The sequence below is a fragment of the Phodopus roborovskii genome, unplaced genomic scaffold (assembly GCF_943737965.1).
Source record: "Phodopus roborovskii unplaced genomic scaffold, PHOROB, whole genome shotgun sequence".
NCBI lineage: Eukaryota > Metazoa > Chordata > Mammalia > Rodentia > Cricetidae > Phodopus > Phodopus roborovskii.
In genome coordinates this window covers 1,711,722-1,728,517 of record NW_026126422.1, presented here as the reverse complement: position 1 = coordinate 1,728,517, position 16,796 = coordinate 1,711,722, and the positions used below count along the sequence as shown (strand labels likewise).

The window sequence follows — 16,796 nt, the reverse complement described above, 5'->3', positions numbered from 1 at the left end:
TTCATAGTTTCAGTGACAATATTAATTATGACTAGAAAAATAGCCTCAAGTTTAAGAATAAATTCTACCTTCTTTCATTGTTGCCTGTTGAAAATTGTATCATGAAAAATAAAAGACCCAGAGACAGATACTGAGTTTCAGACATCAAGCTGAAGCTTAGAGAAGCAAGATAGTGAAGCCACTAACTCTCCACTACCTCAGGCTGAACGGGCTGACCCTTCTGCCTCTCCTCAGTGTAGCTGGAGAATCTGGAGAATGAATGCCTGACACTGAGACCTTGCTCCTGTCTTATATACCTCCCTAATGCTGAGATTAAAGGTGTGTGATCTCGGGTGCTGAGATCATCTTTGTGTGAGCTGTTTCTCTTTAGGACTTGTATAGATCTGGGTAGCCTTGGGCTCACAGAGATCCGTCTGCCTCTTAATCATGAGTCCTAGGATTAAAGGTGTGTGCCTGGCTTCTCTAGCTCAGGGAAGCTTTAATAAATCAAATAATATATCAGCACAGATAGCACAAATAGCCGTTGTGTCAAGCAGTGAGTCTGTCATGAAGTTATGAAGGCCTTCTGTACCACTGGCTTGGTCACTTGAACGTTGATTTCTGTTTTTCTTATATCAGCTTTAAACCTTTCCCAGGTCCACCTCCATAAGATAGAGTACTATTTTACCTCTTTTGTGGGCCTGAGATGTGAACACACTGCCCCCTGCATGCTGGACACATGCTTTACCATTGACCTGTGCCATCCACCCTTCCATGATATTTTAGCATATTATGAAAGTTGGGTCATTAACCTTTTGGGGGGGGCTTGTTTGGTTAAATTTTTTTGAGATGGATTCTTTAGGTAGCTTTGGAGGGGCCATTAACCTTTATGCATAATCTTTGATGATCTAAAAATGTGCAAATAGGGTATGTACAGTTTTATAAAAATCACAGTTGAGAAGCCTTTCTGTTTTAATGAAGAGCTAGAGTGGTCTGATTGTTCCAAGGGTTGGTATGCAGTCAGTCTTGTGAAACTATCTGCTCTTCATTATATTAACCTTGTTTATAGTATTGCTGTTTTGTTTTGTTTTTTTAATCCTATTTATTTTCCACTAGGAAACCACCCCTACTACTAATCCCCCACCTGCGGAAGAGGAAAAAACAGAGTCTAATCAGGAGGTTGCCAACCCAGAGCACTATATCAAACACCCTCTACAGAACAGGTAAGCCGCTTTCTGATACAGGTAAGAAGGGTGTGGTGCACAAGATAGGTTTAACAGAAGTGAGATATAACTCGTTTTAGATATATATGCTCAGGCATCAGCCCACAGAAGATTTTTGTTGAGAAGGACTATAGAAGGGATATAGTCATAAAGACAGGACAGAGTGGAGGACCAGGGGGTACAGGAACATGGCTTATTCAAGGTCTCACAGCATCTGTTGGGTTGGACAATTAAACAACTCTTTGCTGACTTTAGTGAAGTGTAGGTGAAGGGTGACAGGTTGGAGCATTTGAACAGAGGACAGGACATACAGAAAGCAAGAATGGGAATGAAGGCAGACTGAGAAAGGAGAGATGGGTGTGTGAGGTTAGAGGAGGTGGGCACATAGAGACCAGAGAGGAGGAACTAAGAGAGCAGGTCTTCATAATCAGCAGTGTAACGGGAAGATGGGTGGTCGTTTGTTATACGAGTTTTCTCTAGCTTCTCCTATACCTCCCAGTCTGTGTCTGGTTTAGTTTCTGGGTTTTCAGATTATGCAATGCAAAGTATTTTTCCTTTACTGATGGTGGGAAGAAAATGGAAACTTTACATGAACCTGGAAACAAATAAACTGGAACTGACTTCTGAGTGCCCAGTTCCTTTCTGGTTTGTGTATTTATTTGCCAAAGGCAAATCTTTTTAAGCCGATCTTGCAGAGGACCCTGGTTTGCTTTTGAGGACTGTCAGTAGCTCTCCAGTTTCAGGAGATCCAGTCCTACCTTCACTCGTCCGTTGTGTGCACATGGTAAACACACTCACACACAGCTAACTCTGCTTTTAGCTGTCTGAACACAGTTCTAGTTTGGTGGCATTTTGGAGGGAAGTAATCCAGCACACCTTTATACTGCGGAGAGATGTGAGATCATGGAAAAGTGTAACTCTTGAGAGATTAGTTTTTCCTCTAAGTTCTAATCTTTTTTTTTTTTTTTTTTTTTTGGGTAAAGTATGCCAGTTGGGAAAATATTATAAATGCGTTTTAATACTTGAAGCATTACTGACTTACCATAAGTTTTGTGGTTTCTGTATTTTCTTATAAACCCTTAACAGGGGTGGGGGGACAGGGTGGGATAGTGTGTATAAAGTGTGTTTGCTTTCTCAGGTAGTATGTTTAACCTTTGTTAAAAGTGCTGTACATTGCAGAACTGTTGTGTGTGTCCACATGTGCATGAGGTGTTTGTTGTAACCAAGTGGGTGCCGGCCTGAAGTGGGAAGTACTACATTTCAGAACACTTTCATATTCTTTTGGTCACTTGGGGTTTTTTTCCCTTTGGAGAGTCTGTTTTTAACCTATATCTTTTTTTTTTTTTGAATTATCTTTCAAGTTGATTTCCAGGCATTCAAATAGTAGGAATATTAAATCGGTAAATGTAGTTCCAATTTACTTTTTATTAGGTTTTTTTTTGGAATTATATGGGATTTAAAAGTATTTTAATATTTATGTAGGCAAATAATCATTTTCCCCATGGCTTCTGGATTTTCCTGCCAGTCTTAGTACAACTTTACCATGTAGTAATCTTTTTTTTTTTTTTTTGAGACAGGGTTTCTGTATTGCTTTGGAGCCTGTCCCAGAAGTAGTTCTGTAGACCATGCTGGCCTTGAACTCACAGAGATCCGCCTGCCTCTGCCTCCTGAGGGCTGGGACTAAAGGTGTGCGCCACTAACACTTGGCTCCCATGTAGTAATTTTTAAAATAAATGTATGCCAATGTATGATTAGATCATTTTGTTTTCAATAATTCCTCAGATATTTGATCTTGTGACCTCTTTTCACTTTAAAAAATTACTTAGGGTTTTATATTATGTGTATGAGAGTGTTGCCTCCAAGTGTACAATGTGCATACAGGTCAAATGGAGGCCAGAAGGTGTCAAATCCCTTGGAAGTGGAGTTGTGAACTACCATGTGGGTGCTGGGAACCAAACATGCTTCCTCTGCAAGTGCTATTAACCATTGAACTCTCTCTCCAGCCCCTCCTTTTAAACTCTGTTGATTCTTTTCAAGACAAGGTTTTCCTGTAGCCCTGGATCTCACTCTGTAGACCAAGCTGGCCTCAAACTCAGAGATCCACTTGCCTCTGTCTCCCAAGTGCTGGGATTAAAGATGTGCACCATTACACCTGGCTTCCTTTTAAAGTTTATTTTTTGAGACAGGGTTTCTCTGTTGCTTTGGAGCCTGTCCTGGAACTTGCTCTGTACATGAGGCAGGCCTCAGACTCTTAGATATCCGTCTGTCTCTGCCTCCTGAGTGCTGTGATTACAGGCCATGTGCCACTACTGCCCAGCTCCTTTTAAACTCATTTTACATGAAACAGTAGTACTGAGGACTCTAGAGTTTTTGTTTTTGTAGCTCTGTTCTTATAGTAATGCCAAGACGGGACATTGGAATCCATTGGCTTTTCTTATATTTGGAACAGTTTTTTTACTTATATGATTCTTGTAGCATGATTTATTGGTGGCTCTGAGAATAGTCCAGTGATTTGTGCAGATCTTAAAGATGTGGACATATTTCATTTAGAGCATCAAACATCACCTCTAAACTCATCAGAAATACCATTGTTTTGTGAAATTGTCAAGCTTACTGCAACAACTGCAAGCTTTCCGTAATTACAATTTTTATCCTAATTACTCATAACTCTTTAGTAGGCTTATTCTTTTTTCCCCAAGAAATAAATATATATAGTTTTTCAGTCTTGCAAGTGAAATTGGGGGAAAAGTGGCTCATTTATATCCCCATTCAAAACAGTATTTTGTTAAACAGTAGATGTGTTTTACATGTAGAATGTGTAAAGGACATGTAAACAGGTATGAGTTTAGTGAGAAAGGTGCTTATACCGTAGCCCGACATAGCTTGGCACTCACTAGGTAGTTCAGGGTTGCTTTCAGTTGTCCTCCGTCAGCCATTGAGTTTTGGAATTGAGTTCAGGTTGAGCCACCACATGCAGCTGAGATCATAATGTTTGTAGGCATGGTTGTAAAACTTCTGAGGTTGCAACTCCCTTAACTTAAAAGTCACCTCTAGAGGATAACTACCTCTCACAGTGTAGATGTTTCAATGCTTTTCAGTTTTGTCATCCAGGGAAGAATCCTTTTCAGAATGGGTGCAAGTGCTTCCCCTAAATGCATTCTGAGGTTGCTGGAATCCATGGATGGAAAACCTAAGGGTATGAAGAGTAATAATCTTCAGATTACTTCAGAAGAGTAAAACTACAGTGTTTGTAAGGGACCAGTAACAGTGGGGTCCTGCTGGTGGCATAGAAACTACGGGGTGTGTATGGGTGTGGTGCGTGTCTGTGTCTGTATGTATAAGGCTTCTACAAACTATTTTAGGAAGAAAACTTAGAAGTATATGCAGCTATATAGAAATTGTCATGCATTATTTTAAAGCATATCTATAGATATGTTTAACTATTTTTAAGTGTGTTTGACAACAGCATCATATTTAATGCTTTCCCTATTCTCTGTCCCCCTTTTCCTTTTAGTTAATTTTTCCTGTTTTCTCTTTAAATAATTATACTTTCTTGACTGCTATCATACTGTTTTGTACGCTGTAATTGTCTATTTTGCAGAGAATCTGTTATGTTGATATACAATGCTATTTTAATTATGATGAGGACGAAACCTCGGACCTGACATACATTCTTTATTAAAGCACTATTTTTCCAACTAAAATGCATCTACTCTTTAAATGAAAACTAGTTTGCTTTTTTAATAGAAACTGCCATTTTAAATTGTTCCTCTAAATGTATATAGTAAAGTACAAGCAATAACTTACCTTACCTTTGTGTTTTATTTACTTTTTTAAACTTTAGATTTATTTTTATGAGTGTGGGTGGCTTTTGGCCTGCATGTATGATATTGTATTATGTTTGTAGTGCTTGTGGAGGCTAGAAGAAGGAATCCTGGATTCCATGTGGGTACTGGGAATTATACCTGGGTCCTATGCAAGAATAGCCAGAGCTTTCAGCCACTGAGCCACCTGTTCAGCCCCTCTTAATCTTTTAAAACCTACAGCTTAGTCATGTTAATTGCATTCACGTTATATTGTATAGCAAAACCTATTTTCATCTTATTAAAAAAAATGTATTTTAGAGCCAGGTAGCACATGCCTTTAGTCCTAGCTTAGAGGAATGCAGTGGTCTCCTAGTTCAAGGCCAGCCTGGTCTACAAAGAATTTCAGAACAACCAAGGCCACACAGAGAAACTGTCTTAAACCTCCCTCACCCTCCCCAGTGTATTTTATGAAAATATTTGTTTTTGTGTATATCTACATTTGTAAAGGTTTTCACGTGCCTCAGCACAAATATGAGGTCATAGGACAAATAAAAACTGGCTTTTACATGGGTTCCAGTTGTCAAAACTCAGCACCAGGCTGCTAGTGTAAGTACATTTGCCTGCTGTGCTATTCCTTAGACCTGTTTCCATCTTTTTTTTTTTCCCCCTCGAGACGGTGTCTTTGTATAATAGCCCTGGCTGTCCTGGAACTAGCTCAGTAGACAAAGCTGGCCTCAAACTCACAGAGATCCACCTCTACCTGCTTCTACCTCCTGAGTGTTGGGATTAAAGGTGTTTGCCACCACCACCTGGCTCCTGTTTTCATCTTAAACACGTTCATTAGATAAGTTGCCAGCACCATTCTGTCTATTCCTTGGCACCACTTTTGTTCTCCAAATCTGATGCCTTAGCACCTCCTGTAAGTGGGTTGGGGTAGGCATTACTTCATATAGTCCCATGTTCTTGGACTTCATCCTTGTGATACTGAGTGTCAGATTTCCTCTTGAAGGCTAATTACTTTTCCCCGATATATCATTTTCATGCTGATGGACATCTCTACCTTTTGACTGGAAAATAATTATACTATGAATGGGTTGACAATTATTTTCCTTTTTTTATATACTGGCTTTTTATTTTTAGGTGGGCACTCTGGTTTTTTAAAAATGATAAAAGCAAAACTTGGCAAGCAAACCTTCGATTGATCTCAAAGTTTGATACTGTTGAAGACTTTTGGGCGTAAGTAATTTTATTTTAAAATATAAGTTACATATTTTTTCATCTTACATCATTCGTACAGTGAAAGATGAAGTTCATTTGTTCCTTCACAAATGTTTGACTTGATTGTGTAGTATTATACACAAGCCCTATGCTTGATCTGCATCCCCACAAACAGCAAAAAAGGAACATTTTCATTAGAGTAAGCCTAGGTTTAAATAGTCTCTATTCCTCATCTGTGAGAATCCCCTCTTATTGTCCTAGAACTTTTGACAACATTTTTGGAATTTGTTCCCCTGTGCAGTTACCTAGATAGGTTTGTGTCATCATAACAGGGTGCTGGAGAGCCTGCTCTGCAAACAGTTTTCAGTGTGATACCTGCTGATGTGATTAAAATTTAGAGACATGTCAAGAGAATGATGGTGTCTGTGTGTTAATTTATCAGTTTTATTGTAATTTGTGAAACAGTAATTGAAATTTTTCTTTAGTGTTTAGTTTTCAGTTTAGGAAAAGTTGACTTGCAATCATAAACTTTTCATAGATTTAAAAATAGAATATAAAGTGAAAGTTTAAAAGTGTTGTGTTTTTAGACAGGATGTAGCTGAATTCTTGAAAATGTTTTAGTATTCTAGAACTTGCCTTGCCTTTACCTCTCAAGGTGTAGCAGACATATACCACCCATGCCTTAGAAATTTTGAATCAGTTGTTTTCATTCTAATAGTTTTTGTTTTCTGAGGATCACATTCAGAAACTTGGGCAAAATGTTGTACCATTGAGCTGCATCCCAGCTCATCCCCAAAGTTAATTTGCTTTGATTTCCTTGAAGAATATATAGGGGAATACTGTTCGAGAAAAATTTTAAAGAGTCTAAGCAACCTCAAAGTTGCTCTGTCTGTATGTTTATGTTAGGTTCATACATGCTGAATTTGTTGATTCTTAACATTTTCATGTAACTCCCTACATGTTTGCTCACATGTGAGAATGCATTGTAGTCATAATTCATAGCAGTGTATTTTTCAAGGGCACAGTCAGTATTAAATGTTTTCAATGCTTGGTTTGTAATAGACATTTGGTATACCTTGCATGAATGAAAAAGGCAAAGTATAGAGTAAATCTGTTGAATTCGCTTTTTCTCCTTTAAGAACATTCTGCTATTTTCTTTTTATGATACAAGTATATTTAAGTTCTGCTAATTAATAGCAGATAGAGGTAGTAGTCTAGTTAATTGGAGTTCTTGAAAGCCTGAAGCGGTTTTTGTACTCTAATTGTGTTTATTGCAAGATTCTTAAATAACTGAAGCCTTCTTCACACAGACAGAAGGAAGCCCTCTAATTTCCCTACTAAGGGGAAGGGTCTTGAACCCCACCTCCAGTCACATTTGCACCTGCTCTGGATATTTTGGCTTTGCCAAGTTTATATAACTGTTTCTAACTTGTCCTCTAGTAGATCATATCCCCATAGCTTTGTGTAAGCTACTGGGCATTGTAACTAAGATCGGAAAGAATCCTTTACCTTCTTGTGTACTTGACTACATCTTTATTTCTCACTGCTTTCTGGCAGATTTTATATAAATAACCCTTTAGTCCATCTGCTTTAATCTCATCTGTGTAATCTTACGATTCTTGATGGTTGTGGTTTGGGAATTATGAACCATTTAGATACCTTATGTATAATAATGTTATCTTATTCAAGCAGGACTATACTGTGTAATGTGATAAGAAAGATGTAGAATTCTTAAAATTGTCCAAAATATTCTTAAACAAAGTTAAAGTCAGCATGGGAGAACATGCCTCTTATATATAAGTTGAAAGTTTGCATACGTGTAACTAAGATAATCTCTCCCTTCTGATGTTGGAGACAGGCAAGTACTGTTACCAATGTTTAAGTCAATTTTACTCTTAAGACTACAAGAGATAAGTGATACAGTCTTCTGCCTTCAGGCAGTAAGTATCAAACATCTCAAATACTGCTCCATGGCTTAACTATTTGGGAAATAGCTCAAAAATACAGGTCCAACTACTGGTATATGACTGTGAGCCTGGCATGTTCCCAAGCTCCTCAACCTCCAGGTGCTGACCAGCCTGGAACCATTTTTGGAGCTGGAGAACCACTTTTATCTATACTCTTGGTCACTTGCTGGGGAGATAGTGTTGATTGAACCATGCAGACTGGGTGGTTTATTTTTGTATTTTTAAATGCACATGTGTGAGTTGAGTTAAAATGTATAGAAATATTTTTCTTTATTCTAAGTTATGTCATATAGTTCTTTGTAGTAATTTACATTATAAATTTCCTTGAATGCAGTCATTATTTAGACCTGTTTTGTCCACTTCAAAATTAGATCAAAAAGAAAACTGTACATAAGCTTTCATGTTTTTTCATATTTTCCAGGTATGTGTATATATGTGTGTGTGTGTATCTATCTATGTAAGCACCCAAATCCTGCATTACATACTATGTTTTTAATTATTATTTTCTTTTACCTAGTCTATACAACCATATCCAGTTGTCTAGTAATTTAATGCCTGGCTGTGACTACTCACTTTTTAAGGTATGCCTAATCAATGATTGTTTATATTTCTTACAGGACCAGGTCATTCAGGTATTTGTGAAAGACTGGCTGTAGATTCAGGCAGTTGGCTTTACCAGGCTTAGTATAACAGTTTGGTGTGACTTAATTACTGGGCACATTTTGGGATTGACTTTGAGCCTTGCTAATCCTGTACAGCCTTTCCTGGATATACTTGGGTAGACTGACATCATCAGCTAATTTTAAACCTATGAGATATTTATGAAGACGTTTGTCAGGTGCTAGGATAGGACATTAATTGGCTCATATATATATTTTTTAATGTTTCTAAAAGGTGTCTGCTTCTTGGGAATTTTCAGAACTTCAGATGAAGTGGAACCTTAAGATTTGATAATTGGTGATGATGTGGTACTCTGCTTTGGTCACATGCCTCGGGCACTTATGTTTTGTGTCCTTTTAAAGGCCGTACCAAGGCAGGGGTGTAGGGAATAAAAGAAAAGTTGTTGGTGTTGTTTCTTGCTGATTCTAATTGTGTTCTTATTTTGTAGGATGGTATTGAGCCTATGTGGGAAGATGAGAAGAACAAACGGGGAGGACGATGGCTAATTACATTGAACAAACAGCAGAGACGAAGTGATCTTGATCGCTTTTGGCTAGAGACAGTAAGTAAGGCTTTAAAATTATAGACCGGCTTTAGGATGTATTTTCATTGGCTTACTCAGGCTACCTGTTCTAGAAAAATGCTTGTGCCCACATTGCATTGTATATACTAAAATTAGAACAAAATAGAAATTAGTATCATAAGAATGGCATGCAATACCTGAAGCATTTTATGGTTTTTGTTTTCTTTTTTTGGGGGGGGGGGGTGTAACTAGAAAATAAGTGTGTTAAAGCAAAGTAAGTCAGACCTGAAAAGAAAAAATATCATGTTTTCTCTCATATGTAGAACTTAGGTTTAAAATGTGTAATGTGTGTTTAGGTCATGAAGCTACTAACAGGACCCAGTGAGATTTGGAAATAGGACAGTGAGTACGCTTAATAGGAAAGTACAAGGATGGGCTAAAGGGACTTAAAGGCAGCACTGAGTGGGGTAGGGAATCGTGTGTGGAGTGGAAATGAGAAGATGACATGATGACAGCATTGTGAAGAGAGGCATGGAGGAACCCAGTCCCTTATACACCAGTTAGGAAATTTAGGGAAGGCCTTGGGTGTGCCTAGCTGGGTTTTACTACATAGCTATGCTGGGGCTGGAGCTCAGGATCCTCCTGCCTCCAGCCTTGGAATGCTGCCGTTATATAAGCATGTGACTATCATGTACATGTGAGTGATTTTTTTTTATCTATGAGTCAGATACAGAGTGATTGACACCTTCTACTATCAGCTCATTCATTCATTCATTCATCAATCAGAAATGATAGGACCTCACATTTTATAATTGATGTAAAGTTTTTATAACCCACTCATAGCATTGCTAATTAAAAATTATAAAATTTTGAAATTTGTAATCAAACACTAAAATTGTTAATTATTATTAAGCTTATGTGTTTTGATATGGTACTTTATCATTTTGGTTTTATGAGCTACACTAAGCATTTTCTGTGGTCAGGTTCTAGATCTTAATTTTTGGGAACAGAGTTTATATATAGTTGATACTTTTTATAGCCACTTAGACTCAATATCTGATTTATAGTTAGCATTCACTATATAAATAAGCACTTACTATATGTGTGTCATCAGTAATATTTTAAAGCAAAAACTTAATTATGCTTTTGGAGGAGAATGATTAAATAGCATTTTTGGAATCCTATAGGACAGTGGTTCTCAACCTTCCCAATTCTGCAACCCTTTAATACATCATGTTGTATTAACCCCCAATCATAAAATTAGTTTTGTTGCTACTTTATAACTGTAGTTTTTCTACTGCTATGGATTGCAGTTTTCAGGCGGTCTTAGGCAACCCCTGTGAAAGGGTTGTTCAGTCCCCAAAAGGGACATGGCTCATGGGCTGAGAGCCACTGCCATAGGAAAAGGACATTTCAGTTTTGTAAGTTAAAAACAGTTATGGCTGTAGATTCTAGTGGCAGTTGCTCAGCAATGTTAAACGTGGTAGAACATGGCAATTAAATGGGAGCATAAGTAGCTATTTCAGTCATCTTGCTAATGACATGTGCCATCACTGCCTGGCTAAATGTCAGTTTTTAAGTTGGTCTGTGGCTCCATGGGTGGGAGTGCTTGCTGCCAAGTCTGAGTTTAGTTCTCAGAACCTGTATGGGATGGAAGGGCAGGGCCAGATGCCAGGTGTCCTCTTCCTTGGTTTGCCATTACCTGTTTGTCCTGTTGTCATCACCTCCACAATGGCAACAACAATAAAAAATTAAGGATCAATTTCTTTTTATTCATTTGCTTTGTTTTTGTCTCTGTAGATGAAGATGGCTTCAAACTTGGCAGTACTGTTTCTGCCTGGCCAGTTTAAGAAGTGAGCTCTTGATTTAAGAGATGCTTTAGTTTTATAAAGTGCACCTAGAAAAGAGAACTTGCTTTTCTTTTTGTTGATATGTTTAATTTAATTTGAATTTTTTTTTTTCAGCTGCTGTGCCTTATTGGAGAATCTTTTGATGACTACAGTGATGATGTATGTGGAGCTGTTGTTAATGTTAGAGCTAAAGGTGATAAGATAGCAATATGGACGACTGAGTGTGAAAACAGAGACGCAGTCACACACATAGGGTGCGTTTTTTTGACTTTGACATTATTAACTAAATCTAGAAGTCTTTTTCATCTAGCTTTAGAAATTTGGGAGTTTATAAACTGTTACTTTCTTTGTGAATGTTTTCATGAACATTTAGAAGTTTGGGCTCTGTTGATATTGAATGTTTAAAACTATTTTTTGTTTTTTTGAGACAAGGTTTCTTTGTGTAGCTTTGGAGGCTGTCCTGGAACTTGCTCTGTGGACCAGGCTAGTCTCAAACTCACAGAAATCAGCCTGCCTCTACCTCTCAATGCTACCATTGCCTGACGAAACCTGAAACATTTTAACCTCTTGTTTTTTTGAGGATTTTTTTTTTTTTGGAAGACTGTTTCTCTGTAGCCCTAGTTGTCCTGGAACTTGCTATGTAGACTAGGCTGACTTTGAACTCAGAGATCTGCCTGCCTCCTGAGTGCTGGAATTAAAGATGTGTTCCACCACAGCCAGGCTGAAAATACTTTTTGTGTGTATGTGTGTACACTGCCAGTTGGTACACTTCAACTCCTTGCCTTTTTATTATTATTTTGTAAATACATTTTTAATGGTAAAGTGTATATTATTCTGTTTCAGTGTTTTTCTCATACTAGTTACCAGATTAGTTATTTCAAAAAATAAGCTGGGCAGTGGTGTCATAAGCCTTTAATCCCAGTACTTGGGAAATAGAGGCAGTTGGATCTCGTGTGAGTTTGAGGCTAGCCTGGTGAGTTCCAGGACAGCTTCCCTCCCCCCCAAAAATAAAATAACATAACCTGTTTAGAAGTTAAATTCTGGAATGTAAAACTCTAAAATTAGGTCTTTCTGCTCATTTTTGAGTGTTTGGTATTTTTCCCTAGGAATTAAAAATTCAGATTTGTAAGATTAACAAGGAGCTTCTGTGCTCATTTTCAGGCTTTTGTTTTTTCTGTAGCTTTTTGTTGTTTCTTCTTAGTCTTTAATCTTCAGGGAATGAAGCCCAGCTAAACTTAGTTCCTTGACATTGGTCTGTCTGTCCATCCGTCCATTTATTTTGATTCGGCATCTCTACATACCCCTAGCTGTCCTGGAATTCACTATGAAACCAAGGTAGCCTCCAACTCGGAGATCTACCTGCCTCTGCTTCTCAAGTGCTTGGGATTAAAGGTGTGTGCCACAAAGCTCAGCCACCTATTGGGCTTTAAGGAAAGATTATTCTTAATACTTCATGTCAGATCCTCTGAACTCATATTTACATACTTAACCTTGTTTAGTACACACCACATTTGTTCTTAAAGAAGTCACAACTAATTTGAAAATTGGGTTCTGAAGTTAGAAGTTAGTACATAGGCTTAATAGAATTCATATGTAAAATATCAATTTTGATTTTTTTTTTTTTTTTGGGAGATAGTGTCTTGCCATGTAAAGCAAGCTGGCCTTTTCCTGCCTTAATCTAACGGATGCTGGGATTCCAGGCTTATGACAATACACCCACCTTAGTTTTACTTTTTTAGATAGAGGAATGAAGGAGATATGTGCATATTACTTACTTTAAATATGTGAAGTACATGTGTGACTATTTCATCATAGTTACTTATTATTGATTTGTAAAATACAAGTGCTATGAGCTCATGGACTGATCCTTCATTGTATACTAGTTATTTAATACTAATAATTGTAGTACCCTACATAGACCTGGTGGGATTGTAAATGTTTATAAAGTGACTTAAGTATGGTTGAAAGTATATGCTAATTTTTAATTTTGCTAGTTATACTGAAATAAAATGAGTCAATTTTTGTTTTGCTTCCTGAGTGAGCATTTTTCATGTAAAGACTAACATATGATGAATTTATCAAATACCTTTTTAAACTTTTTTTTTTTTTTTTTTTTTGAGGAAGAGTTGTTGAAGGCCTTGTTTCCTTTGTCTTCTAGGAGGGTATACAAGGAAAGGTTAGGACTTCCTCCAAAGATAGTGATTGGTTACCAGTCCCACGCAGACACAGCTACGAAGAGCGGCTCCACCACTAAAAATAGGTTTGTTGTTTAAGAAGACACCTGAGTATTCTCACAGGAGACTGCGTCACGCAATCGAGACTGGGAGCTGAACCAAAGCCTCGTCCAAGCAGAGTGGACTGCACTGAAGTTTGATTCCATCTTTTGTTGCTAAGATATAAGAGAAGTCTCATTCGCCTTTGTCTTGTACCTCTGTGTTCATTTCTTACCCACCCCCCAATTTTTGCTAGTGTGTCCACTATCCCAATCAAAGAATTACAGTATCCGTCACCCCAAAACTCGCAGATGTGTTCCTGGCCCGCACTGTAACAGCTGGTTAGAATTACCATGATACACACATTTGCCTTTCCACAGTATTCGAAAAAGAACTTGCATTTCTGTTACCTTAGCAGGAAAAGACCTGTTTCTGTTCCACTCCGTGCAGGAGCGTGTTTTTGCTGGTGAGAGTCTGAGTACAGTTTTCCAGCAACCTCATTTCCTTTCCCAGCATTCTCCTTGCTGTCCTCTTGCTGATGGCTGCTAGAGTTTAATTTATTTGCTTCCCTCCTTGATAACATTAGTGATTCTGATTTCAGTTTTTCATTTGTTTTGCTTTTGTTTTTTCCGCATGTAACATTGGTGAAGGATCCAGGAATATGACAGAAAGGTGGAATAAACATTAAATTTGTGCATTCTTTGGTAATTTTTTGTTTTTTTGTAACTACAAAGCTTTGCTACAAATTTATGCATTTCATTCAAATCAGTGATCTATGTCTGTGTGATCCCTAAACATAATTGTGGACTATAAAAATGTAACACCATAATTACATTCCTATCTAGAATTAGTATGTCTGCTTTTGTATCTTTATGCTGTACTTTAACACTTTGTATTACTTAGGTTATTTTGCTTTGGTTACAAATGGCTCAAGTAGAAAAGCGGTCCCATTCATATTAAGACAGTGTACAAAACTGTAAATAAAATGTGTACAGTGAATTGTCTTTTAGACAACTAGATTTGTCCTTTTATTTCTCCATCTCTGTAGAAGGAATCTGTACTTCATATTGCCAAGGCAGTCTCTTGTGTCTTCTTATAGTGTCTTCCCCGTGCACAGCCTAAGTTTGGAGCACTAGTTTATTATTATGTTTACTACAATTTTTAATAAATTGAATAGGTAGTATCACATGTAGTTAAACTGATGTGGCTATCTTTTTTAATAAAGTTAAGGCACAGTTTTCAATCTTAGGTTAAATAATGTACTTTGACTATGTTAAAATTCATGAGAATTGGGATTTTGGTGTATCACCATTTGATAAGAACGGTGGCTAGAAAACTAATTGTTGACTTGGAGATGTTTTTACTTAAAGACCAGAAAACTAGCTTAAGGAGAGTATAGGGGAATGTGTGTTAGGATCTTAGTGTTATTATCTGAATGAAACAGAATAAACAAGTATTAAGAGCTGTTTATATTGGTCAATTGTTGCAGTATGGTTTTCTGTAAACTTTGAAATCTTGATCTATTCTTTCCTTGTATCATTTTCAAGCAATTGTCTGCAATACACAATTGTATAGTTCAGATCCTATGAAATGAGGCGTGACTATTGTAGACGCAAGGGTGAGCTGAACTATGGTAGCAGAATGAAAATCACTAGTAGAGAGAGAAATGCTGTCTTTAAGTGGTTATTATGAAATCATCCTTTTCACACTGATGAACTTGATAAAGATCCTTCTAAAATAAATATGGAATCAATAGCATTGCTTTTATTACAGACTTTTAAGATGTCTTGGTGTCCCAAACAGTTCCTGTTCAGTGTTCTAGAAATAGCAATGTTCATAATCTCAGCATTCTGTATCTAATGTCTACTGTAAGTGTGGATCATTCAGGGATGTTCATCTTTTGATATTGCAACATGATGTGATCTGTGTTGGGCTGCATTCATTGCTATCTTGTGGGTATGAGGTGCAGGTGGGGCACCTGAAGGTGATGGTAGAATGTGTAGTCACGAAAGTGCTGGTGATGAGACTTTGTTACCAACAAATAGTATTCTAATAGTATCTATTAGAGATGAATGCTCATGTTGTAGGATATGGTTCATTTGTAAGAAGTATCAACTTTTAAGAATTGTAGAAAGAATCATAAAATATAGTTGTAAAGTTTAAAACTTTCAGTAGGATGTATTTTTGTAATAGAAAATTGAAATGATTTATAATGGGTAAATAGTAATATAACCAGTCTTAATGGATTTTGGGATCACCAGCTCCCAAAATTATTAAATTAATTATGAAAGCTTGACCTTTAGCTGAGGCCTGTTCCCAGTTATCTCTTATAGCTGAAATTAATCTGTTTCTGTTAATTTACGTTCTTCCCTGTAGCTTCCCTCCGTTGTGTATGTCCAACTCCCTCCGTGTCTCTTATGTGCCTAGATTCAAACCCTAAGTTCCTGCTCTGAAGTCTGTCTATTCTCTCCTGCCTAGCTATTGACCATCCAGTTCTTTATTAAACCAGTCAGAAGATGTCTTAGGCAGAGACACATCTGTATAGTGTATAAAAAGATTATCCCTCAGCATTGGAATGGATGAATTAACAACCCCACAGAAGCATTTGATGTATACTATATAGGAGTTAATAACCACAACACTTATATACTACTGTAGTCACTTCACATGTACGTTGGCCTGCATGATAGATACAGGTGTCATTTCTCCATTGTACAAGTAAAGAAACATGCATTGACAATTAAATAACATTTAAGCTTTTGTCAGACATGAAGTGTGAATCTGAGGCCTAGAATTTGCTTCCAGTGACCCTTAATCATGTTCTTCCAGAAGAGGAGCCCATCTAACAGGCTGCAGTTAAATTTCATCAGTTATATTCAGCTAGTAAGCTGGGCATATAAAATGCTTCTCCATTTTACTGCCTTTGGTGTCAGCCTGTACAGCTAATGGGCTGGGTGTAAAGTTTGGTTCTGTTGTGCCCTGCTTGTTGTGAACCCTCTACTGGGCAGGGTAAGCTGTAGCCTTGGAGACCTGTGATTGGTCCACTGGTGGAAGCAGTGAGGCGCTATGCATGTGCGAAATCATTACTTCTCAAAAGTTACACAGTTCACTTGCCTGTTGCTTTTCTGTCAGAACCCATATGCTAGAACAGGATGTACTAGGCCACTATTGTAAAGACAGTTTTAAAACAGGCATTCAAAATGAATGAGAGTCTCCACTAAGTTCTACAAATAGCTTTTATTGAAATTGAAGGTTTTGTTACTTATTTAAATGGGGCTGTTTTGGCATATGCCTTTAATCCCAGCACTGGGAGGAGGAGGCAAGCGGAGCTCTTAAATTCTTGAACAGCCTGGTTTA

At 37.5% G+C, this 16,796-nt stretch overlaps 1 protein-coding gene across 2 annotated transcripts in view; it reads left to right on the top strand.

Moving 5' to 3' along the window:
- Nucleotides 1-15,197, top strand: part of Eif4e (eukaryotic translation initiation factor 4E) — a 34,709-nt gene extending 19,512 nt beyond the window's left edge. For both annotated transcript variants that reach the window (XM_051185413.1, XM_051185414.1), the window contains exons 3-8: nt 1,096-1,202; nt 6,149-6,244; nt 8,711-8,774; nt 9,302-9,415; nt 11,341-11,480; nt 13,385-15,197. In XM_051185413.1, the coding sequence (XP_051041370.1) occupies nt 1,096-1,202; nt 6,149-6,244; nt 8,711-8,774; nt 9,302-9,415; nt 11,341-11,480; nt 13,385-13,499 (636 nt within the window). In that variant the 3' untranslated portion in view covers nt 13,500-15,197. The remainder of the gene's footprint in view (nt 1-1,095; nt 1,203-6,148; nt 6,245-8,710; nt 8,775-9,301; nt 9,416-11,340; nt 11,481-13,384) is intronic.
- Nucleotides 15,198-16,796: the final 1,599 nt, after the last annotated feature.